At 33.5% G+C, this 26,774-nt stretch overlaps 1 protein-coding gene across 1 annotated transcript; it reads right to left on the bottom strand.

Moving 5' to 3' along the window:
- On the bottom strand, window positions 1-25,016 carry LOC132740544 (uncharacterized). Its single transcript, XM_060728467.1, has 9 exons — window positions 24,774-25,016; window positions 20,426-20,617; window positions 15,999-16,124; window positions 14,352-14,517; window positions 7,655-7,817; window positions 6,102-6,253; window positions 5,421-5,616; window positions 3,897-4,009; window positions 1-3,271 (listed from the first exon to the last, which is right to left on the bottom strand). The coding sequence occupies exons 2-9, from the start codon at window positions 20,461-20,463 to the stop codon at window positions 3,047-3,049; spliced, it is 1,179 nt and encodes a 392-aa protein (XP_060584450.1). The 5' UTR covers window positions 20,464-20,617; window positions 24,774-25,016; the 3' UTR covers window positions 1-3,046.
- Between the last annotated feature and the right edge of the window lie 1,758 nt (window positions 25,017-26,774).

Here is a 26,774-nt window from a genome sequence, read left to right as displayed (position 1 = left end):
TTACAAAAAACTAATGTATTTTATTTTTTACATTATACACTTTTTTACAGTTTAGTATAACTAAACAATTACGTGTAATTAGTTTAGCTTCTATAAAGTATTAACATGCATATGTACAATAATAAAAATATACTACACAGGCTTAGACCATGACTATCAAATATTGAAAATTAAATAATTGGACGCCTGCGTCTGATTTTTTTAACAAAATGACCTTAACCCGAACTATCACATCAGCATCTTTTTTGTGCGTATTTTTTCTACATTTTTGATTGTTTATATAAACTATTATAGTAAACAAATATCTATAACTAAAATAGTTCATTACGAAATGTGGATCATGTTAATAAGTGACACATCGTTATCATAAAAATTATATTATGAAATGTTGATTAGTGACACATTTCAAAAAAATGCCAGCACTAATTTCTACACCAAATATATTAATGTCTTTCAGTACTGGTTTTCATCAATGTATTTTGATATATGTCATAATGCCGGAACATTATGTATTTTAAAATATTCTTGAACTAGTTCTCAAACCAGTACTGTTTTTTTATACCATGTGATCCGAAATATTGCAGTACTTGTTGCTACATAGTGTGTTTTAATGTATGTACCAGTTTTCATACTGGTATGTAATTTCATACATATATTTTGATATTCCGATATGCCAGAACTAATTTCATAATAATCATGTTTTTTTATGTATGCCAGAACTGGCTTTCATCACATATAAATACGAGTGCATGTTTCCCTTCTATCTATGAGTATGTAATGTGTTTGTGAATAAATACGAAAAATAATAACTTATGAAAGTAGAAAAAAACACGCATACAATGTTCCGTGTCATTGTTTATATGAAATATTTCTTCTTGCAGAAAGTTTTCTTTTTCATTCCATTCCATTCCATAACCATTAAAATAAATATTTCACACAATATTTGATATTTTCTAAATCCCACTGTAGTAAAATAATGTAAAAAGACATATGCAATTTGTACTTTCTAATTATTTATTACTGTTATTTATCACAAGCGCAAAAAACCGCCTCCGTGGTCGAGGGGTTTGATCCCCGGGAGATGCTTTGGTAGTTTAGCGCGGAGGAAGGTAGTCTATACTGGTGTAACTCTCCAGGAACGATGGTTAGGAAACTACTCGCCTATATGACTGAAATACTGTTGGAAAAAGGCGTAAAATGAAACAAACAAACAAGCGCAAAATTTCTGATTTAACAGAAGATGTACAAGGGAGTTTGTCAAGTTAGCATGAGAAACACTAAAATGTTGCAGCTTTTGTAAAAATTCATAGTAGTTTTCTTTAATTTTTGTACTTTCCTTTAACATTATACATGCCTTTTTATATAATATTATTATTTTAGATAATTTATCTATTCCCTAATTTCCAAACATTTCTACAATCTATGCTGGAGTATATCTATTAAATCTGTGTGTAAATTTCTAGCTAAAACGTTGTGCAAAAACATGACAAATTTAACAATCTGATAAAAGGTAAATAAATGTTTATGATTTTCTTTCTGATAAACATAAAATGTTATACCGTTATCTATAAAAAAAGTTATACCATTATCACAAAAAGCCCGCAAGTTGAACCAATATTACATGTACAAAATGGCATACCAAATGGTATACCGTCACCGCCAAATTTTCTACCATTATCATCAAATGTTACTATAGCAAACTGAACTTTTGTGCAAAAACCCCAAATTCCCCAGTGATGTCATGAAATTTAAACTAATAAGGATTATCACGAATGCGTCACACATCATGGTGACAAAACTCTTTTTCTCTCTTTCTTTTGTATTGTTGCTGCTGCTGCTGCTGTTGTTGTTGTTGTTGTTGTTGTTGTTGTTGTGAGTTTTAAAGAACATAAACTTGCAGATAGAATGAAGAAAACAAATGGTTTGACGATCTGTGTTTTGTTAGAGGTAGCACATGTATTTATAATTTCAACCAATATTTCAAATATTGATAAAGACGATAGAAATGTATCATTTGGACATTCTTACAATACTAAATACTGTCAACATATTTTTTATGGTATTGCATACCTTCCATTATGGAGTAGTTTCCTCTAACGGTAAAAAGTAAATAAAGTTATTTAAAAAAAATCACATTCAAATCATTAAAGGTACACCATTGATTGCCATCAAACAATCTTTAAACTATAAAATGATGAAGTCTGCAGATTGCCATCAAAACAATGTAAACTTATCATTAAAAAGTAAACAGCCATCAAAACAACTGTTCATTACTTTAAAGGTTAAAAGGTACAAGGGCATCAAAACAATGTAAACTGTTCAATTGAAGGTAAACAATACATTGTTATCAAAACAATGTAAACTGTTCATTTGAAGGTCAACAGTACATTGCCATCAAAACAATGTTATCGCCATTAAAAAATAATTCCAAAAAATTATTTGTATATCGACATCAAAACACTAACTAGTAAGATGTTTATCACAATCTACGTATAAATCTACACACTGTAGAAACTATTTTCCGATCTAACACTTGCAACAGGCGAAATGCATATCACCCGTTTATTGTCAGTTTAAGGTAGACACTGGTCGATATAAGTTAAATGAGAGCGCCATTGTTAACGTTCAAACATTTATTTTTGCATGTATTGCCATTAACTGAAACGCAGCTCAAATTGCCATTGTTTATGGCTGCGTTTACAGCAATTTAATAACTTTAAAGCGCGTTTTAAACGTCATCAGTTATCATTGTGAGGTAAACGTCAACTGCGCATGTCACTTCAGTAACGGAAGTGAAAGGAACTCCGAATGTTGTCACTGGTTCTCTGCTAGTTAATAAATGTAGTAACAAGCCGTACAAATCCAATCTTAGCTTCAGAAACCATTTACAATGTATTCTAGTGAATGAAGACAGACATGCGTCATCATTAATTTTGAACACGTTAGTGACGCAATACGTACGTGACGTAATGCGCAAATGACGTAACACGTAAGTGAAATGCAGTAGTTATCATAGCTATTGCGTACGTTTTTATTCGTCAATCTTTCAGTTTTTCAGCAGCTTTTTTATTATTTTGGCAAGCATGTTTGTTCTTGTCCTTAAAACTTTCACTTTTAGCTTGGCTTTGCTAAGAAATTGTTTTTGTTGATCATAGTTTATTTTTGACCAATCACGACGTTGTGTATGAATCATGGTGATGGCACGCTTGAGTTCTTTCAGTGTTTGTTTCATTAGAACACAGTACTTTTGATGGCTGACTTTTGTAAGACACTGTAAATAAAATAAAAACTGATGTTACATAACAATGAGATTGAAAACGTACTACATGTATAATGTATCGCACGCAACTTTCAATCTTACACCTGTATCGTTTGAAACTGATACTCGTATAAGAGTATGACATTTTATTACAATGTAATCATTACTAAAAAGAAATAACGTAACACTGTTTTTGTCATATAATTTTTTCGAGTTTTTCGTTATTCAAAAAAAAAATCAGGTTGAATGGCTGAGAGTGAGTATGGATGACTCGATGAGACCTGCTTTGCTGTTCTACTTACCATTTTATGACTTCATCTTTTACTTAACAATTTGCGTATATCCTATCAAAGTTACGTAATTAATTACAAACTTTGTATATCAATTTACAAATTTGCGTATTTACTTAAGATTTTACGTATTTACTCATAATTTGCGTACATGTATTTATATGTACATGTACACATTTACTTCACAATTTGCGTATTTACTTACATATTTGCACATTTACTTATAAATTTGCGTCTTTACTTACAAATTTATGCAATTGCTAAGAAACTTTGTATATTATTTTACAAATTTAAGTATTCACTTACAAATTTACGTATTTACTAAGAAACTTTGCATATCTACTTACAAATTTACGGTATCTTCTGTTTGTAGAGTAGGTTCGCTTGACCTCTATTTGTAACAACGCCACTTCCTGCCACAATCTCTGTCTTTCTTCTTTTGTCACTGTACTCACTGGAACTGTAAAAATATCACGTGATCGTTTGCATATCAATATAATAATTTATTCAATTAACATTTTACAAGCACAACAAAGCACGAAGATTCTACTGATGAAACATTTCAATATTTGCTTTAAGTTTCGTTGCCCTTTTTCTCGTTTGCACTTTCTTAAAGCGGCCTTCAGTTTTTATAACGATTAGATATGTTACTTTTAGAAAAATCGTTTCATATAGTTGTCAAATCAAAAGAAGGTTAAAAATGAAATCTTGGGACGATCACATACATAAACAATCAGGAAACCTCTCGATACCTCTAATCTACCGGTTCGCTCTCTTTATTTTAATTAGTCAAGCTGACATTTTCTATTTTTAGACACGAACGTCACCGACGAGTTATAAATAGCTCTCGGGACGCTGTTTTGAAGAATGTGATGCACTTTTCCCAAGATAAAATTAATAGTATCCTTAGTTTGAAACAGCACAGAATAGTTTTTCCAAACAGAAAATAAAAGCTAAAGGCCGCTTTAAGTAAACATATACCTTTTTCTTGCATATCAGACTGGCGTTTACGTTAGTTTTACCCATGCCGGAAATTTCATCTGGCATGGGGGTTCCAGATGAGTCGCGTGCTATACAATGGCACGATAAAGATGACGTCATTTTACCGTTATGAATGATTTTGTAATTCATACGCTGTTGAATGAAAGTAGTTACGGTTGTAATGATATAAATTTTCATTGAAAATAAAGATAAAGAATTTAAAATATAATGGAATATGGTAGAATATGCAAGAAAAAATATCTGACATGTGTTTGCGGTTCGGATCGGAATATCCGTCCCTCGGTCACCCGCCCATGGGCGGTAACTCGGCAAGCCTCGTTACCGCCCAATGGGCGGGTCACCTCGGGACGGATATTCCGATCCGAACCGCAAAATATGACAGATATTATAAATAATATATGCGTTCTTAATGCACTTTCGACTAAAATGCCATGCAACGTTTAGATACCATAAGAAATGGGTCAAGAAAGAAAGAAACAAACAAAAACGCACACAAAAAGACATCATTTAGAGCTTGGACAGAAAGATACACAAAGTTGCATTTTTAGTCCCGAAAAGGTACATACAAATTAAATATAAACAAGTTGAATGAATATAGTTTGCGGGTACATAGTTTGTTAGTAAATTTTCAATTTAGCCTATTAATATTTGATCAAAATTTGTTTATGCGAATAAAGATTAAAAACAAACAAGAGAACAAACTTCAACAAAACCAGATAATGACCAAGAATTTCGAGCAATTAGTTTCTGACCCACGGCCTAAATCCTATTTCACTATTAGTTAGAAGGATTGTGAATGACTCCCGGGCTCGAGTCCCAAGCTGAAAAATTGTCTCAAATTAACATCAACATAAAAAAAAGATATTTACGAGCAATTGGACCAATTTCGTAATCTTTGAAGATATATTTAAGATGAGGACTCCTCATTCCATTTTGTAGCTCATGTCGTATTCTAGAAATCTGTTTCTCGACTTGTTTAACGTGCTGGATGGCCTCGAAGATTGCGAATTGGCTCTTGAAATTAGTGGACTCAAAAATCTCTCCGGATGTTGACAGTCGAATGACCTGGTGATATAGAATTACAAGTTAGATTTTTACAGAAACTATACATGTTTATTAGAATTTGTGCTAAATAATCATTACAGGTCTTTGTTGATTAATTCTTATATCTAAAAAGTTCTAGGACTCCCCATGGCCGATTGGAATAGGTTTCCGCATTCGAATCACGTGTCACTCACCGATGTGGGTTTGAATCATGCCAGGAGTTTGAATTCTTTATATAAAAATTATCTACTTTTAGGAAAAAATATCTATTTTCAGGAAAAAATATCTATTTTTAGGAAAAAAAATATTTATTTTTAGGAAAAATATCTATTTTTAGCAACAACGGAAGATCGACGGCTCTACTCATGCGCAGCTGAACATTTGCTCCAGCAGCAAAGCAGGAAACATGTCGTATAAACCTTAACAGTGATGGTGTGACAATGTTTTGATAACCTTACACCAGAAAGCTTATAGTACCAATGGTAAGTTGGCGGATGACGTCATACCTTTAGTTTCCTTGGTGACCCAACTGTTTGTGCTATATCAAGAAGTTTCTCTGACATCACGTTTGTTATATTCTGACCAGAGTACGCTTTCTTCGCCTGGTCAATACCTCTAAACAATAACTGTACAATGATAACCTCATCTGTCCCAATACCTGAATATAAATATAACATACTTTAGATATTTATGGTAACTTTACATTAATATAAGGTATTCTAGATATTTATGGTAACTTTACATAAATATAGGGTATTCTAGATATTTATGATAACGTTACATGAATTTAAGGTATTCTAGATATTTATGATAACTTTACATGAAAATAAGGTATTCTAGATATTTATGGTAACTTTACATGAATATAAGGTATTCTAGATATTTATGATAACTTCACATAAATATAAGGTATTCTAGATATTTATGATAACTTTACATGAAAATAAGGTATTCTAGATATTTATGATAACTTTACATGAATATAAGGTATTCTAGATATTTATGATAACTTTTCATGACAAGTATTCGTGACAATTTTATATACAGATAAATATGATAATTTTACATAGATGTAAAATATTTATGATTTTTATGCATAAAAAATCAGATATTTTTTAATAAGGTATTCATGATAACTTTTAATATTCATTTTAAAATAGATACAAAATATTCAGGATTATTTCACACGTACGATATTCATGGTGACTTAAATGAAAACGTAAAACGCATGTACCATGTTTTATAATGTAAGATTTTAAACATGTTCTTAAACAATGAAGCCCTTCTAAATTCTTTTTACGTGCCTGTACTTGTGTACAATGCAATACAGAGTACGGACAACACATTAAAGAGTATGGAAAACACGGCAATGAGTATGGACAACACAGTATAGAATACGGACAACACATTAAAGAGTACAGACAACAGAGTAAGGACAACAGAGTACAGACAATACAGCACAGACAACACAGCATAGAGTTCGGGCAACACAGCACAAAGTACGGACAACACACCACAGAGTATGGGCAACACAACACAGAGTTAGAGAGTACGGACAACACAGTATAGACTATGGACAACACAGCACATAGTACGGACAACACAGTACAGAGTACGGACAACACAGTACAGGTAATGACAACACAGCACGGAGTATGGACAACACAGTAAAGAGTACGGACAACACAATATACAGTACGGACAACATATCACAGATTACGGACAACACAGCAAAGAGTTCGGACAACACAGCACAAACTACGGACAACACAGCACGCAGTATGGACATAACAGCACAGAGTACGAACAACACAGTACAGAGTATGGACAACACGGCACACAGTACGGACAATACAACACATAGTACGGGCAACACAACACATAGTTCGGACATTACAGTAAATAGTACGGACAAAACAGTACAGTGTACGGACAACACAGTACAGAATACGGACAACATAGTACAGAACGTTTAACGCATTACAACAACTTAATACATGATACAACCACAGTAGCATTTATGTTCTTTTTTTTCTTCAAAATCATTTTAAAATCTTACTGATATTTTCCGTGTAGTACGTGTTGTTAAGGTACAAAGTAAACTCGTCAGGAATGCTTAAATCAGGGTTAGCTTTCAAACTATAAATCATTGGTCGAAGATGCTCCTTGTATATCCATGTTGCTGTCTTCCGTTTGAATGACAACTGTTCCGCTATGTCAGTCTGTGCGGGTAAAAACACAATTTTTTATAAGATTTTTTATAATAATACACGTTTGTAACGTCGCTTTTCATTGGATAATCGTGACGTTAATATAGTTTTATATACACGGCTGCTGTCAATGTATAGAGAAATCTCACTTTTTTCTCTTAAAAAGGAAGTTTGCAGTATTATTAATTCGTTATAAAGATTGTTGACAGGTTATATGCCCGAATATAAATGGTTGTTTGCAATAAAACCCTCGCCTGGCGGCTCGGGTTATATTTACAAACATCCGTTTATATAGGGCCTTATAACCTGTCAACAATCTTTATAACTCATAATATAGAAAATTGTTTGTTTGGGTTTTATGTCACACCAACATAGTACATGTATAGGTCATATGGCGATTTTCCAGCTTTACTGGAGGAGGAAGACCTCATTTGCCCGTCCGTGCATTATTTCATGCACGAACAGGCACCAGAGTAGAACCACCGACGTTCCGTTAGTTAGCTAGATGGCTTCCTCACATGAAAGCATCGGATTCGAACCCGCAGCGGTAAGGATCAAGAGGTTTGAAGTCGACAACATTAACCACTCGGCCACGGACGCCCTTTATACAGACAAAAAAGCAAGAGGTTTTTATCAGTCACAATATAAAGACAGCTTTCTGGTAATGGAATATAGTTAAGAATCGAAGGCATCTTATTTTCATACATTAATAATGATACGAGGCTATTATACATTGTTGTGTATAATACTGATTTCTATTGAACGAGTACGCAGCTGTCAAACCTATATTGTACGAGGTGTTGGCCGAGTCGGATACATACATGTATTTTGCAGCTGTGTATGAGTCCAATAGAATCTACAAATATCTCTACAGTTTAGTGACCAGCTAAACATTTGGTAATATAAACTCTGCTCTCAGAATCTAGATAAAATGTTAACCCTTGTTATCATTTTTTGTTGTTGTTGTTTTTTTTTTTTGTTGTTGTTTTTTATTGTTTTTTTTAATATGACATGTATGAAATTCAATAGTTACAGGGTGCCCGTATGCTATTAGTTTTTAATAGTTTCTAACTAAGCGATATTCAAATGAGATCACTTATAGGCCCTTAGACATAAAACTAGGATTTTTTTCCAGGATTTTGGGAACATAACCCATACCCATGGAATTGAGAATTTCAGCGATGAATTGTTAAAGATTCGGGGAAAAAAACATGAATAAAATTTTGAAGTGATTAAATGAATACAAACAATCACTGTCTAGGATTGCATCTTCAAACATTTAAGCACCATAACAGTGACGAAGCCCTTATTTTCAAAAAATTTAGAATTTTTTATTCAATATTTTTATTTTGTAACTTTCAATTGGGAATTTTTTGCTGTGGATTGGGAAAATAATATACTATTTTCAATTGGGAATATTACCGAATATCGGTTATAAAATAAGCCAAAAAATCCCTGAAAACGTTATGTACTCGTTACGTACATTTATTTCAAAGTATACACATTTCAAAAAGATAGGCAAGAACTTTACATTAATCTTGCGTTTATATCTGCATGTCATTAAAAATAAAACTTAAATAATTTAAGGTATTTATGCGGACACTTTCCAAAACACGCATTAATCTACTTCAGGAACTTTATAAAATGTGAAAATTAATTTTTAAAACTGATGACTAATGACTATATAGAATTTATTCTATCCGCTTACCGCCATGTTGTTAAAGGGACTCCACTAAGGTTTAAAAGTCTAAAAGCATATCATTTGAATTTCTTACTCAAATGAGCTGGGGCACTTTAAACAGAAATATAAATTATGCAAAGATAGTTAAGAAAAATACTTTGAAATGAATTGAAAAAATCGTATTTTTATGCTTTTCTAAGCCCGATTTGAGTGAAAGGTTTTTAAACGCTTTTCATTTTGGGTCCTTTTTTTACAAATTGAATAAATATTCTGAAAAAAACAAAAGTGCACGAATGATCTGAAATTTTGCGCAAAGATTAGTGGTCTAAACCTGTATCAAATGGTACATTTATCTGGAAAAAATATTTTCAGTACCATCATGTCAAAAAAACTCAGTGGAGTCCCTTTAAAGATACAAAAATGATCCGCGTCACGACAAAACCAACATAATGGGTTTGCGGCCAGCATGGATCCAGATCAGCCTGCGCATCCGCGCAGTCTGATCAGGCTCCATGCTGTTCGCTTACCAACTCTATTACAAGTAGAGAAACTGATAGCGAACAGCTGGTCGCAAACCCATTATGTTGGTTTTGTCGTGACGTGGCTCAAATGAATGAGCGTTAATTTGGTTGGTAGGTAGTTGGTAGTTGAGTATTCGAATAACCAACTACCTACTAGCTGATAGATGGTTATTTGTAATTCCCAACTATTTAACAGGTGGTAGTTTGTAATTCGTAATTCCCAACTATTCAACAGGTGGTAGATAGTAATTCAATCCACTATTACCGGCATGAAATGTTAGACCACATCATACATTTTAAACACGGAATAGAGGAGGGGATTTAGTTGCTTATCGCGCGAATCCCAACTATCTAACAGAAGTTCGAATTACCTTGTGGTAGGTAGTTGGGGATTCAAACAAATAAGCAACTGAGTCCCCTGGTCGACGTAGGGAGACGAGGTGATACCACTTAGTAGAATTCATATATCTTGTCATATATATGTAACTTTTTGTGGTTTTTTTTAGAGACTACCTACCAGAACCTAGAATAACCAACTACCTTCTGGTTGGTAGTTTGGGATTCACGCTAATTACCAACTGAGTTCCATGGCCGATTTTTAGTGAAGGGGTTGTTACCATATTATAGAATACACATCTTTAGTTATAAAACGGTAACATTTGTTTAAGAAAAATACTTTGTTTTCGGACGGACGAATATATGCAATATCCGAATTACCAACTACCTTTTAGTATGTAGTTTTGTATACAGACGAAAAAAAACAACTCAGTCCCCTGGACGACATAGGGAGACAGGGTTTTTAAATGTTGAAGAATACATCTATCTTTCTATATTCCCGTCATATTTATTCTGGAAAAAATACTTTCTGTTTTTAGGAGTAAACATGCAAAGTTCGAATTACCAACAACCTTCTGGTTGGTAGTTGTGGGTTCACGCGAATAACGAACTGTGTGCCTTGGACGACGTAGAGTGCGGTGTGACACCATTTGGTAGAATTCAGTAACATATCTGTTTTAGGGTTTTTTTCTTCGCATATTATCTGTTTTGTTGGGGGTTTTTTTCGCATATTTTGAAATTTATTTGGTATTTTTCTGATATGTTTTTATTGCCTGTCAACAGCCTTACTTATTTTCTTTTTACTACACATTTGTGTAAAGTTCTCTATCATAACCCCTCGACGCAAAATATTGTAAAATTTAGACTAACCGCTATATATAACTATTTATGTGTTGAAAATTAAATATGCATTACTCAATTTAAGTTTAGCTAATGTTAGTAATGTAATAAAAGGATTCCAGATTAGTTATTAAATCAGAGCGGGCGCTGTGGTCCAGTGGTAACAACTGTCTGACTCAAAATCTAGGGTTGCTAGTATCGATCCCCCGCTATCCACTAAATTGCTAATATCTTCTTACTCACTAAAAATACTAAACCTCTTTCGTATGATGATTATAAAAACTACTCATTACACACATGACCTACATCACACAAGCACGAACACAAAAGACACAACTCAAATTATTGACAACACTGACAGACAGGACACTATGACAACACTGACACACAGGACACTACTGACAACACGGACAAACAGGAAACTACTGCCAACACTGACAGACAGGAAACTACTGTAAACACTGATAGACAGGACACTACTGACAACACTGACACACACGACACTACTGACAACACTGACACACAGGACAGGCAACTACTGACAACACTGACACACCCGACACTACTGACAACACTGACAGACAGGACACTTCTGACAACATTTACACACAGGACACTACTAACAACACTGACACTACTGACACACAGTACACTAATGACAACAGTAGCACTACTGACACACAGGACACTACTGACACAAAAGGACACTAGTAACAACATGAGACTTCTGACAACACTGCCACTACCGACACACAGAACACTACTGACACACATGACAACACTGACACAACTGACAACACTGACATACATGACACTACTAACAACACTGTCACATTACTGACAACATGACACACAGGACCACTCAATGACAACAGTGACACTACTGGCACACAGGACACTACTGACACAAAGGACACTACTGAACAACAGTGACACTACTGACACACAGGACACTACTGACACACAGGACACTACTGACACACAGGACACTAATGACAAACAGTGACACTACTGGCACACAGGACACTACTGACACACAAGGACACTACTAACAACAGTGACACTACTGACACACAGGACACTACTGACACACAGGACACTACTAACAACACTGACACTACTGACACACAGGACACTTCTGACAACACTGACACACAGGACACTAACACTGACAACACTGACACACAGAACACTACTAACAACACTGACACACAGGACACTACTAACAACACTGACACTACTGACACACAGGACACTACTGACAACACTGACACACAGGACACTACTGACACACAGGACACTACTAACAACACTGACACACTGACACACAGGACACTACTAACAACACTGACACTACTGACACACAGGACACTACTGACAACACTGACACACAGGACACTACTGACAACACTGACACACAGGACACTACTAACAACACTGACACTACTGACACACAGGTCACTTCTGACATCACTGACACTACTGACACACATAACACTTCTGACAACACTGACACACAGGACACTACTGACACACAGGACACTACTTACACACTGACACACAGGCTACTACTGAAACTTACTGACACCAGGACACTATGAGCCACAGGGCACTCACTAACAGCATGAAACACTGAACACAGCGCTACTCATGACAATTAATGACACACAGGCTTCTACTGAACACGCTGACAACAGGGTACTACTTCGACAATACTGAACACAGGGCACTTCTGACACATGACAAACAGACACTACTACACAGCTGCAACACTGGACACCAGGCTTCTACTGACACATGACAACATGATACTAATTGACACTACTGACACACAGGACACTTCTCAAACACTAACGCGACACACTAACGCAGGACACTACTAAAACACTGATACACAGAACTATTCACACTGACACGCAGGACACTAGTAAAATCACCGACACACAGAACTTCTCACGCACTTACGCGAGACACTACTCAAACACTTAGACACAGGACACTTCTCAAAGACTGACACGCAGGACAGTATAAAAACACTGACACATAGGGCACTACTAAAACAATGACACGCACAACATTAGTAAAACACTAACACACTGGGCTTTACTAAAACACTGACACGCAGGACATTATTAAAACACTGACACATAGGGCACTTCTTAAACACTGACACGCAGGACATTATAAAAACACTGACACACAGGGCTTTTTACTAATGCACTTACACGCAGGACACTACTCAAGCCTTGACACACAGGATACTATTCACATACTGATTTTACACACAGGACACTGAAAAGAACACAACTCATACACTGACACACAGGAAAGTACTCACACACACAGCACTACTCAAACACTGACCTGACACACAGGACACTCCTTAAACCCTGACAAACAGGGCACTGCTAAAAGACTGACCTGACACATAGGGCACTTTTCATACACTGACACACAGGACACTACTGATATAGTAAATATGACTCACAGACCATGCATCCATTATGGTCAAACATATCATACAGAATAAAGGAGGGGACCAAGTTGGTTATTCGCGCGAATCTCAAACTACCAACCAGTACTTGGTAATTCGAACTAAGCATGTTTTCCCTCATTAGGAATAAACAAAAACAAAAAAACAACAGAAAATAATATTTCAGAATAAAAGTAACAATTAAGTATATGACAAGATTGTTTAATTCTACCAAATTATATCAAATCGGCTCCCTACGTCGACCAAAGGACCTAGATGGTGCTTCGCGTGAATCAACAACTACCTATCAGAAGTTTGATATGTTAAAACATTTCAAACTGGTGATAGTGGATTTAATTACCAAGGATCAGCTGTTTTGGAAATTACCAATTACAAGCAAGTAGGTAGTTGGTTATTCGAATATTCAACTACCAATAACCTACCTACCAATGACGCTCATTAAAAATGAATCAAAAGAGTTTACAAAATTTCATATCAACAGTGAACTGTTTCCGATATTTTTGGATGGAGTGCTTTGAGGTTTTGCACTGCGACACCGAAATTACACGAAACTGACGTCAACATGGCCGGATTTAAAATACTGTACATGTAAGTGGGCCAGCAAATAAACATCTCTGTATAGATTGAAGAAAAAATAAGTGATCTTGCAAACAAATTTTAAAAAATTCGCTTACCGCCACGCAATCACCTTTGGCAAGCAAACCGAAATATTGGGCGGACTTGACGTCACACATTCTTAAATATTGCATCATTTGCTGGACATCATGGACAGGTTTTAACTGTTGTGAATGAACCTTCTTATATCTGAACTCTTCCTTCCCTTTTCTACTCGGAAATGAGCTACAAATAAAAATGAGTGAGACTAAAAAAGGGTTTGAGCAACACACCAAATACCGTATTCCTGTATTTACCGGCGCTAGAATGATTAAATGCTAACGGAATGAAATTTAAAGCACCACGCCTCCAGATACATGTTAATTTTCATGAAAAAATTGGAAATGTATTTAAAAGTTAAAAATTAATGTTAGGTGAACAACTAAAGTAATTTACATATTGAAATCGGCACTTACGATCCACGAAAATTAACAAAAAGTGGTCAAGATCAGCAAAAACAGTCCTTACTGCGTTAGTAACGCAGTAGTAATATGGTGATAAAATACTGCAAAATTAGTCTTAAACCGCACATAACATGTAAAATATAACGTGGATCTTGAATGTTTTTATCTTTATTAAAAGTTTACTGAATTTTTGTCAATATCGATTTTTTTAAAATATTTTGGCTCATCTGGAGGCGTGCAGCTTTAAAAGGTCTTATTCATCTTTTCACAACGATTTATGTATGATAATGAATGAAAAATGTAAGAATCGGCGAAAACAAAGATATTTGTCTATTTATTGATCATGATTTCTGAAAGCGTCTGGAGGTATTGCTCCAGTCCTGTATTAAGTTAAATCCAAGACAAATTACTTACAGTTAGACCATGTAACTTACTTTAATTTTTGGATAAATACTGACAAAATAATTCTGAAAACATTTCGATATAAAAATGTAATAAAAAATAGAGACATAAAAAAACTTTCAGAAAAATTATACGCGCAATAAATTCAAATAAGACATTTTAAAAACTTTAATGTAAACAATTTACAGAACGGAATTCATCACAACAAATGGAGGAACAAAATAATACGCAAAAACAACATAGTACAAATCTCGAAAAAGAACAGAACACCGTGATTTATCGAAACAAACTTAAAACATTAAACAACATAGCAGAAACATCGAATTATGAAAACAACAGAACACATATTGTTTCAACTAGTTATATATGTGCCTACCATGCTGTGATGTTTCAAAAACATTTGGCGTAGTAATTTTTCAAATCTTTTATAATTGGTTGAACAGTTAAAAAATACAAAGGGTGAAAACTCTAAATATTACCCACATATTCTTAAATAAATCTACGTAAATGCACTTTATATATAATATTGTATAGATTTTTTATATATTTGGCATTAGAGGAACGGAAAGGCAAAAATGAATTTAACATCCTTTTGTTTTGTATCAGAGATATTAGAACGCACATGCGTGAAATATTACTCTCATTGTCATGGGATAATGGTAATCTAAAAAGGTTAATATTATATAAGATCGATTTTTGAAAATGTTGTGGGCTAAATATATAATTAACATCGGCAAACATTTAGCAAACGACTCAAGACCTTAATGCTTTCCTGTTACGTCCAAATAATTCAATAAGAAACACTTGTTTGCTGGCGTATTTATACGAAAATTCGGACTAAATAAGAGTAAACAGGCTTACCAATCTTCTGGATATGGGCCTTCTGGATACTGGACGATTCGATGAGCACACTGGCCAAGATGCAATGGTTCACTAAATCGTCTAAGATATTCGTATGCAGGTAACTCCAAACGATCACATACGCAACTGTAATAAAGAAAATAAACACTGCATAAGATATTCGTATGCAGGTAACTCCAAACGATCACATACGCAACTGTAATAAAGAAAGTAAACACTACATAAGATATTCGTATGCAGGTAACTCCAACGATCACATACGCAACTGTAATAAAGAAAATAAACACTGCATAAGATATTCGTATGCAGGTAACTCCAAACGATCACATTCGCAAATGTATACGATAAAACTATAGAAAAATACTAGTACATGTAGTCTAATGATCGCTTACCGCATTGGTTCAAACCCCGATTGCGGCAAACTGTTGTGCCATTGGGCAAGAAACTTTACATTCATTGCTTAGTACTGGTTGGTTCAAAACCAACACAATCAATATAAAATGAATTCTGTATGAAAAAGGGAATAAAATGAATAAAATTTAATTGTAGTACAATTAAAGCTATTGTGAATTTATACCAAACTTTGTACAGCAGAGTACATTAACTAGAACAAGAACTGATTGTTTTGAAATAGACAGGCTTGGCTGACCTTATTGTGTAGTTCACGTTTAATGTTGAAACCTAAAACTGTTTTTCAAATACGAAATTCAGACCCATGCGCAGCATAAAAGAATAGACATGGTGCAACTAGAGTAATAAAAATCTGTAGAAAGCCAAGAAATACTTGAAAAAATAGAAGTTTTTGGCGTAAAGTTTAAATTTTCAAAACTGCAATTCTCATGAAAATGATTTTACTTTTAGCATAAAATTATAATCATCAAAATGAAAATGGCCATGCACCTGCGCAGAGGGGAAGAACAATTTTAAAAGAATAATTAAGCAAGCGAAGTTTTCAAGCCAATGAAAGTTTCTTTATGATGAAAGAAAAATAGTTTTCCTAAAGAAACGTACATGTTATGCGAAATAATAGATGCATTAAAAAAAAGAACTAGGAATAACTAAGAACAGTTTATGAGGTGAAATATCAGGTACGCTGGAGGGTAGGAGGCAGTGGGGTGCAGTTGAGGGCGTAAAGATCATAAAGATATTATGTCGATCGATGAAAGCAAAAATGATTGATATTCTCTTTACTCACACAATCAGTAAAACTTTAAAAAAAAATTATGCTATCTTATGAACCTAAAATTGTATATTAAAAAAGTAAAAAATTCATTTCTTTTTTTTTCAATTAAGATATATAGAAATGATTACTTTTTTTCCTCTTAAACGCACCTGTTTCTTTTGTAAAATCGGTTACGTATTCATTTTCATTTCAGTGAAAATGGCTTTGAAAATTCTTTGAAATCTGATAACGGATAGAGAAACATCCTTGTAACACAGACCTGTATTTTAAGAATTCCAAGAGATGAAAAAAAACACGTTAATTTAATCATTAAATAGACATTCTTTTTACATTAAGTGCAGTGAATCGTACGAAGAATCCGGTATAATTAGGATCTTAATAATATTTTCGTCAATAATTCAGGGGATTTCATTACAGATCTAAGTACAGAGCTTAAAACATTGCTTGACTTTTCATAAAAGTCGTGGGAAATCTTCGCGCACAATAGTTACTTTCAGACAAGTTGACGCGACCCATTTTCAAATCTAAAGCTATTTATCTAGTATATCTTTTATATTCTATAAGGGTGTTATCAAAATCGTTATTTGTAATAAATGTATTTTATGAGTATTACATCTTCAAAAGGTTTGCTCCTCGGTAATATGCAATCTCTCTGATATACTTTAGAACGTTCTGTTATTGCCTCTGTCAAGGCTATTATTCCGCTAAACTGTATAGGATACATTAAAAATCCCTAGATGGTGCACGCCTTTTCAAAGAACGCTAATACTCATCTAAAATGATAGTTTGTTGCTAGTGGTGTGGTTTGTTTGTGTTGGTTGGTTGTTTGAATTGATTGATTGATTGGATTTGGTTTGGTTTGGATTTTACGGCATACCAACACAATTAGGGTCATATGCGCCGAAACAGGAAAGAGGATTTTGTCTAAACTCGGGTGTTACAAGCTTAAAGCAACATCAGCGGTCAAAACTACCTCACGTGCTAAAGCTAAAAGAGAAAAAGACTTCAGTGACTCGAACCCATTTAATCGCCTCCTACGATTACGCATAAATAGTGGCTGCAATTCTTATGCCTCCCTAAACCACAAGGACACTACAAAATTTTAACAGCGGTTTTATTTTACAGTTATATAAAATTGCATTAGCCTGTATGGCCAGCTCTATAGGGAAGTGGTGTTGTCGATATAAGATGCTTGAGCTTGAATCCTTGGCGCGACATATATATTTTTACCGGAATACTTTATTAAAGAAACTATACATGTATATGTTGTTTCCATTGTTTAAAATGCTTCATGTGGAAAAAGTTGACTCTGACTTGTGTAAAACTAATTGAAGTAAACAGAATTCAGAGTTCCTTAAGCTGCGGTCTCACTTACTCCCGGCGAGCCAGGACCATCCGGTAATACCGGGATTGATCGGGACGTTGGGTTAATTATTTTGTTTCTGTCACACTTACCCACAGCACTACGTAGTTCAACTAACACCACCTCGATGCACCGCTCCGAGGATCTTCCAGGCCGAGGCCAGGATGAAGCTACGGTTTCATGCGGAACAAGCCCCGGTTGACCAGGCAGAGCCCCCGGTCTCCAGCAGAGTCAGGGCGATCCAGGCAGAGACGCGTGAACCGGTGGATGAAACGCTCACCCGAAAATGATACATGATAATATTTTTATTTATATAATTCTATTGTCCAGAATAGTAATTTTATTTGATATTTTCTTGAAAATCTTATGCCATATGGCTATAAGGGAAATGGGAAGGGTTTTAATACAAACAAGTGCAATCATCGCAAATTGTCGTTCTTCTTTTGAAATGATCCGGGCTTTGCCGGGGCTCTACCGGGATCAACCGTAGCTCTACCTTTATCCTCCGGGGCTCTGCCTGTAGTTACCGGGGCTCTGCCGGCATATACCGGGGCACTACCGTAGCGCTACCGTAGCTCTACCGGCTATATCATACCCCGGATGATCCCCGGAGGATGCCGGCAGAGCCCCGGAGGATGACGATGGAGCTACATTTGATCCCGGTAGATCCCCGGCAAAGCCCGGTTCATTTCAAAAGAATCACGACAATTTGCGATGGTTGCACTTGTTTGTATTAAAACCCTTCCATTTCCCTTCTATCCAGTCTTGCATAAGGATTTTTCAGTAAATCAACATGAATTACTATTCTGGAACAAAAGATATTATATTAAATAAAAATTATGTATCAATGTAATCATTATCCACCGGGGATCTACCGGGGCTGTGCCTGGATCGTCCTGGGCTCTGCCGGGGCCCTGCCTGGATCGACCGGGCCTCTGCCTGGGTCAACCGGGAACGACCGGGGAAGCACCGGCATGAACCGTAGCTTCACCTGCGCTCTGCCTGGATGATCCGGAGCGCATCCTGGGTGGTTAGTTTGGAATTACCGTAGTGCTGCAAGGGTTAGTGTGACCGCAACAATAATTTCAACCCGGATCGTCCCGGATCATCCCGGTAACTTACCGGGATGGTCCTGGGCTCTGCCGGGAGTAAGTGAGACCGCAGCTGATGAACAGTCCTTCGGTATACGATTGGAAAAATGTAGCACTGAATTAAACAAAACAAAAAAGTGTACAGAACTGTGCCGGTGCAGCGCCCAAAAACTTTGTCGCGTTTTAAACTACACGAAACAATCATTTCATTGAAAAGTTTACTTTAGCACTTTAAACCGATAGAAAGGATTAAAAAATGTAAGACATGTACTCAGAATTAATTGAAAAAAATTTCAATGCTATTCTATGTCCGATTTGAGTTTAATTGTTTCAACGCCATTTTATAAATCAGGAAAACTGAGTGAGCGAATGATATATAAATTGCAATTTATTGGTATGGACCTTAATATCAAATGAAATAAAAATGTCGAAAAATTGTTTCCAATCCCTCCATATCAAAATAAAAACTTCAGTGGAGTCCCTTTTTAAAAGCTTTAACCTATAGAATATGCATGTAAAGATGGTTATCTTTTGTAAATGACATTGGCTATCCGCATCCTGACCCATCCATCCGCCCATCCCCTCTTACCAAGAGTAAATTAGTAATCAAACTTACCACGTATTTTTCATTTTATCTAACCAAAAGTTAATATTTTAGCGGAATGAGAATAATGTACATAACAATAAGCGCAAGACACAAGAACGTATATATGAGCCCAGCTTGTGTTCTATTACAAATAAAGCGTTATTGTATATTTATTGGAGCCAATCATCATAAAGATTTACTTACCACGAAAACAATATAATTAGATATATCAGAACTTCCATTATCAGACACGATGGTTTCTTTTTGAAATAAACCACAGACACCGTGCAGATAGCTGAGACAGATGTTGTCGTTATCCTAGAATAATCCTGGCTATCGTCTGCGCTTATCTTCTTATCTCTGATTTTCCAAGCTTCCGTATAGTTTAATGACTGTCTGTAAAATAAAATTAAAAAACTTTATGTATATATGCCGGTATTTTAACCCATAACCTGTTGGAATGGAAAGTTATTAGCCTTTGCCACAATTAAACTGCAGACAGGCTAGGTTCTATTCTTCTGGTAGCTATAATTTTTGTATTATTATTATGCTAAAATCCCTTTAACTTTGAATGGACTGTTCCATACTCAAAGTAGGGCAAACCCATTACACAGAATCAGCAGGGTTATACCGTACCAGAAACTTTTAAATTACCATAGCTCTGTGGTTATATACACTCATTGACCCCTGAATCGTAAAACATAAATTCTTATATGAATATAACGTAGAAAAAAATATTTCGGTCTTTTTTCTTCTTTTTCTTTTTTCGTTGTTTTTGTTCTTGTTGTCAGTTTATAACAATCACTAACGACTTAAGTCATGCCCAGGTGACGTCAAATCATTTACAATTTAAATCATACTCGGATATGTCAAACCACGTGCTATTTCAATATTTAAATTTCTATTTCGGTTATGTCAAATCATTTACAATTTAAATTATTTAAATTATACTATTTTACGCCAAACCACGTGCTGTGTAAAATCCTATCCGGGTTATACCAAACCATTTACAATAAAAAAAATATACTCGGATATGTCAAACCACGAGCTATTTCAATATTTAAATTTTATCCGGGTTATTTTAAACCATTTACAATTTAAACTATACTAGGTTACGTCAACCCACGTGCTGTTTAAAATCCTATCCGGGTTATACCAAACCATTTACAATAAAATTATACTACCGCGTACGACTTATATAAAATAATTTAATTGATGTTAAAAATTAGACCTAAGATATGTTCAACTCATATTAAACTTAGTCATTGCGTGTTTGGCTGTCATTAGAACAAATGAACAAACTACATTGCTTGTTACCGTTTTTATTAAATGTCAGATGTCAAATTAAATATTTGAGGTTTTTAAGTATGAAAAAACACATTAGTATAGTACAAATGATAATCTGCAAATTCAATTTCGTAATATTTACACATTTAAGACCCCATTTTACAAGTAAGTACACTTTATATTGAGCAGTTTTTTAAATGATCCAACCCATATAATTTTGCGGTTACTATAAACGATTTATCTTAAATACTCCTCAGATTTTTTGTGTATGTGTGAACATATGCATTGTGCCAATATTTATTTGAAAACATACACCAAAAACCTATAAAATAAATATGAGACGCACCGCAAAACGACCACTAATTTTGCTAGACCGTGTTTTACGACATTACCGCAATTCGTACTCGTCCCTGTCCGGCTCGTACGTCACTATTTTCTTTATTCCTTAACACTTTTATGATAATTCAGGTGTTCTATTTCAAACTTTGCCTATCTGTTTACCTTAAATACTCGGTGCGATTATCCGGGATAGCTTAAAGATTTTAAGTCAAAATTTTAGTGATAACCAAAATATTTTAAATACAAAACACCTTCATACAGGTGAAAATATCCCTGCGCCAAGGCAAGTTTTTTATATATATAAATTGCGTATTAGAAGATCTCAGGGATTTGTTACGGAGCCAAATCTTAGTGTGAATCTGTCTTAACCGATTATCATGTTAACCGAACGTCTCACTCAAATCTCTCTGAAAATGTATTTATCGATTTTCCCCACCCTTCTTGATTAGAAAATATATAACTTACCAAATCTATGTTTCTAGCTATTGTAGAGGCCTCATCGTTATTTATTTATTTATTTATTCATTCATTCATTCATTCATTCATTCATTCATTCATTTATTTATTTATTTATTTATTTATATATATTTATTTATTTATATATATATATATTATATATATATATATTCATTTCGTCAGTTTTCTTATCAATTTATTACTTTAAACATTTGGCAATAACTGGGTAAACATTATTTTTTGTATACAGTAAACATTATATCACGCAATGTGCCATATTATCAATAATAAGGAGTGTTGGCACGTAAGTTAACATTATATTAAATAATACAACATTATGTCTATACCTAATACAACATTATGTCCCTATCAATATTATATCGATATAATACAACATTATATCAATATAATACAACATTGTGTCTATACAATACAACATTATGTCTATATAATACAACGGTATATCAATAAAATACAACATTATGTATATATAATACAACATTATGTATATATAATACAAAATTTTGTCTATAAAATGCAACATTATATCTATATTATACTACAATAAATCTATATAATACAACAATATATCTATAATACAACATTATAGCTATATAATACACAATTATGTCTATATAATACAACATATTATCGATATAATACAACATTACATCTATATAATACAACATTGTGTCTATATAATACAACATTGTGTCTATATAATACAATATTGTATCTATAAAGTTCAACATTGTTTCTATATAATACAACAATATGTCTATATAATACAACACTATGTCTATGTAATACAACATTATATCGATATAATACAACATAATATCTATATAGTACAACATGGTGTCTATATAATACAGCATTATGTCTATATAATACAGCATTATGTCTATATAACACAACATTATATCTATATGATGCAACAATTTATCTACAAAATACAATACTATATATATATAATATACATTATATCTATATAATACAACATTATATCTGCATTCTAGTAATACAACATTTTATTTACATAATACAACTTATTGAAAATGATTAAGTACACTAGATTCAATCTTGTAGATATTCAAGCTGCCACTAAGTCCTGCAGGTTCAAATCCCGACTCAGTCTTGAATAAGTTTGATAAAGAAGATATCAAAGTCGGTGTTTTCTTTTGATCTGTACCGAGTGGAACATTGTGTCCTCCATCAACAAAGAAAACTTAACAGTCGTAACATATAATTAATACATATATTATATGTGTATTTGAAGCTAAACCTCATTCCCTAAGAATTCTCAGCTCTAGAAGTGGTTACTGAATCACTTAGCCATCTTTACATCGTGGTTCAAAAAATAACACGTTCAGGTCTTTCATGTTTAAAACATGGATTAAAGCCAACTTAAAAGTTGAAATGATATATACATACAAAATGTATATTGAAATAAAATGACACAAAATAGTATAAACTATAAATACATGTAGATAAATGTGAAACAAAATAGTAAAAAATATACATATTCATAAATATGAACTGAACTGAAAATTAATCATCATCATCATCATCATCATATCATCATCATCATCATCATCATTATTATAATCATGTAGTAATGTAGCAGAAGTATTTACAATATTTTCAAGCTAGCTTTTGGAGATTCGACATTTCGAGAATTCAGCTAACATGGTAATTTATTTCATTATTTTAATTGATGGTTAAAGAACTTGTTTTTAATAGTATTTTAATTTCATTATGACCATCAATAATATAATGTAAAATCGTATCCTGTTATATCCAACCGGTCAAAAATATATGTGATTAAGACAAATTAGTACTTATATTATATGATGTTTTGCAGTTTTCCATTTGAAATTATAAGAAAAAGAATAAAAGAAACGGAAAAAACGTCAATGAAACGGAAAATTTTTAATGAAACGGGAAAATGTATTTATAAGACACTTATAAATATCAAAGAAAGTAAAAATTGGAAAACAAATAGGACAAAATATAAAAGAAATGAAAAAAAACAAAACAAAAAAACAACAGAAAAAAAAACAGAAAAAATATAAAAGAAATGAAAAAATAATAAAAGGAAAAATGTGTATAAGAACGTGGACATGGTAATGTGTATATTTTTATGACGTCACTATCAAACGTCTGGACCCCTATGTACCCGTATCGCATTTTTTGCTGCCATATATTTAATGACATGTTCATAATCATTGTTAAACAGGGTAAATTATTTTGATATTTTTACCCTTTCTATACTCAAGATACACTTTTGTTCGTTTACTACATAGCAAGAATTCTTTTGCCAATGACGTCACAGTGCAATAAACAAAATACAGCGATGCCAAAAATGTTATTATGACAATTATCACCCTTCAAAAATGTTCTCCTTAAAACTTAACTCAAAATAAACTATATTGATACGAAAAAGTATAAATCTATAGAAAAATAATACCTTCAATATTGTCTAAAAATCCTTAAAATTCCATCAATGTAACATATAACTTGTATCACTTGAATCGACTATAGCAAAACACTGAGATTTCCTACGTAAAAACAACCTGTTTTATATATACGCATCCCAATCCTTGCAGCGTAAACAATTCGACAGTTTCATTCATTAAATTACAGTAACGTAGTAACATCAATATGGTTGGAGGTTAGGTAGAGTACAATAGCGCTAGTTTAAAGTAAACGGTAATGCCGCTAAGAGATGATAATTTGATACTGTACTACATTTTTTGTAAATGTTTTAGTATAAAACATCCATACAATGGTTTGTAGTAAAGTTTATCTAGACGTATCATCAGCAATACATCCTGAAACTGTATGACGATTGTTCGCATTCTTCGTACGTAATTTCGGTAATGTTCGTGTGTGCGTGTGTTTTTGTAAGGTGAACATAAGACGGTTTTTGTACCCCTTGTGACATAAATTCCCCCTGCTAGACTATTGTATTCCCGCAGTGTCATTGTTTATTATATGATCTAAAACAAATATTTTGCCTGTATTGAAATCGTTTGTATTAATTCGAATTTCAAACGAATTCTTCACAATTTTTCTATTGAATTTCAAACGAATAATTGTATGTAATTATAAACGAAATTATTTCACTGAATTTTAACAAATTATTTCATTGAATTAAAGTCATACTTTTATTGAATATTAAATGAACCATTTTATTCAATTGGACTTATTACTTTACTAAATTTAAAACGAACTATTTTATATAAATTAACGAATAATTTTATTGAATTGAACTACATGTATTTTATTTAATAATAGACGAAATCATTTACGCAATTTAATTTCAAAACGAATTATTTGATTGTTTTATTGAATTTTGAAACAAAATCGAATTATCTTTTGAAAAGAGAAACGTCAACAAATTCATTAAAATATTGAATTTCAAAGGAGTTATTTAACAAAATTTGAAACGAATTCTTTACTAAATTTTAAAAGACTTTTTTCATTCGACTGAACAAATTTTAAAGCTGCATGATGAGCCAAAATTTGAAGAAAAAAACTTGTACTCCAATTTTAAGAAAAAGTTTTGTTTTTTTTTTAATCCAAGATATAAGTAATTATTTACATGGTATGTGTGATTAATGACTGATTTTGCATAATTAATCATCATATTGCGGTATGGGCTATTTTTACATATTTCGACCTCTTTTTTGCTAATTTACATTTGTTGTAAGTGCCGTTTGCAATGTGTAAAATAGTTTCTTTGTTCACTTTATAATATTTTACTTTTTTCAAGCATTTTCAAAATTTTCATGAAATTAAGCATGAATCTGTAGGCGTGCTGCTTTATACGGCATTATTGGCGACGCCGGTGAGCGGCGTCGTCTCTTATGGAACGCTTTTTATTTTGGCCTATGGAAGGAGCTGTTATTATTAGCAGTTAATGCCATGTTGTGTTAATTAGTTTTATTTTGATTCGTAAATATCAAGTAAACAAATATGTTGTTATATTTGTATTTAATAACTTTATGTAAAAAGCATGTCCATTGTGATATTAATTTCACGAAATTGCAGGCTCAGTTTAACAGCTTGTCCCTTAGTTACTAAAACCCGGATTTCGAATATCGTTGTGGTCTACATTGATGCAATATCCATTCATTCTTTCATTTATATATTTTCAAAATTTTCCTACAAGAAGAAAGTGCACCTGCAAATGAGTACTAGGGTAGGTAATGAACTGTTGTCAACGAATATCCTATTGATTTTATCCATACTACGTTTATCTGTTGCACAGAATGGTTGTTTTGACAAAGTGTACCAGTATCCGGATGTTGAAAGCTATCCGATTTTCTGCGATTACTGCTGTCACATGGCCATCTATTTTTTTATGAATACTTTACCATTATATTTGTATGGCTTAATAAAACTGAGCCTGCAACATATCATAATTTTGCTGTTTAGGGTGTTCTTTTGGGTTTCAGGTTTTCTA

The sequence above is a fragment of the Ruditapes philippinarum genome, unplaced genomic scaffold (assembly GCF_026571515.1).
Source record: "Ruditapes philippinarum isolate M1 unplaced genomic scaffold, ASM2657151v2 ctg13786_1_1_1_1, whole genome shotgun sequence".
NCBI lineage: Eukaryota > Metazoa > Mollusca > Bivalvia > Venerida > Veneridae > Ruditapes > Ruditapes philippinarum.
Note: the sequence above shows the minus strand (reverse complement) of the source record. Positions and strands in the feature narration are given on the sequence as shown.

Excerpts from the sequence above, each read along its gene's own strand:
- LOC132740544 (XM_060728467.1), bottom strand. The coding sequence starts at position 20,463 with ATGGAAGTTCTGATATATCTAATTATATTGTTTTCGTG. Across the intron at positions 16,125-20,425 it reads CTAATTATATTGTTTTCGTG|TTGCGTATGTGATCGTTTGG; the intron begins GTAAGTAAATCT and ends TCTTTATTACAG. Across the intron at positions 7,818-14,351 it reads CCAAAGGTGATTGCGTGGCG|ACTGACATAGCGGAACAGTT; the intron begins GTAAGCGAATTT and ends TTACCCGCACAG.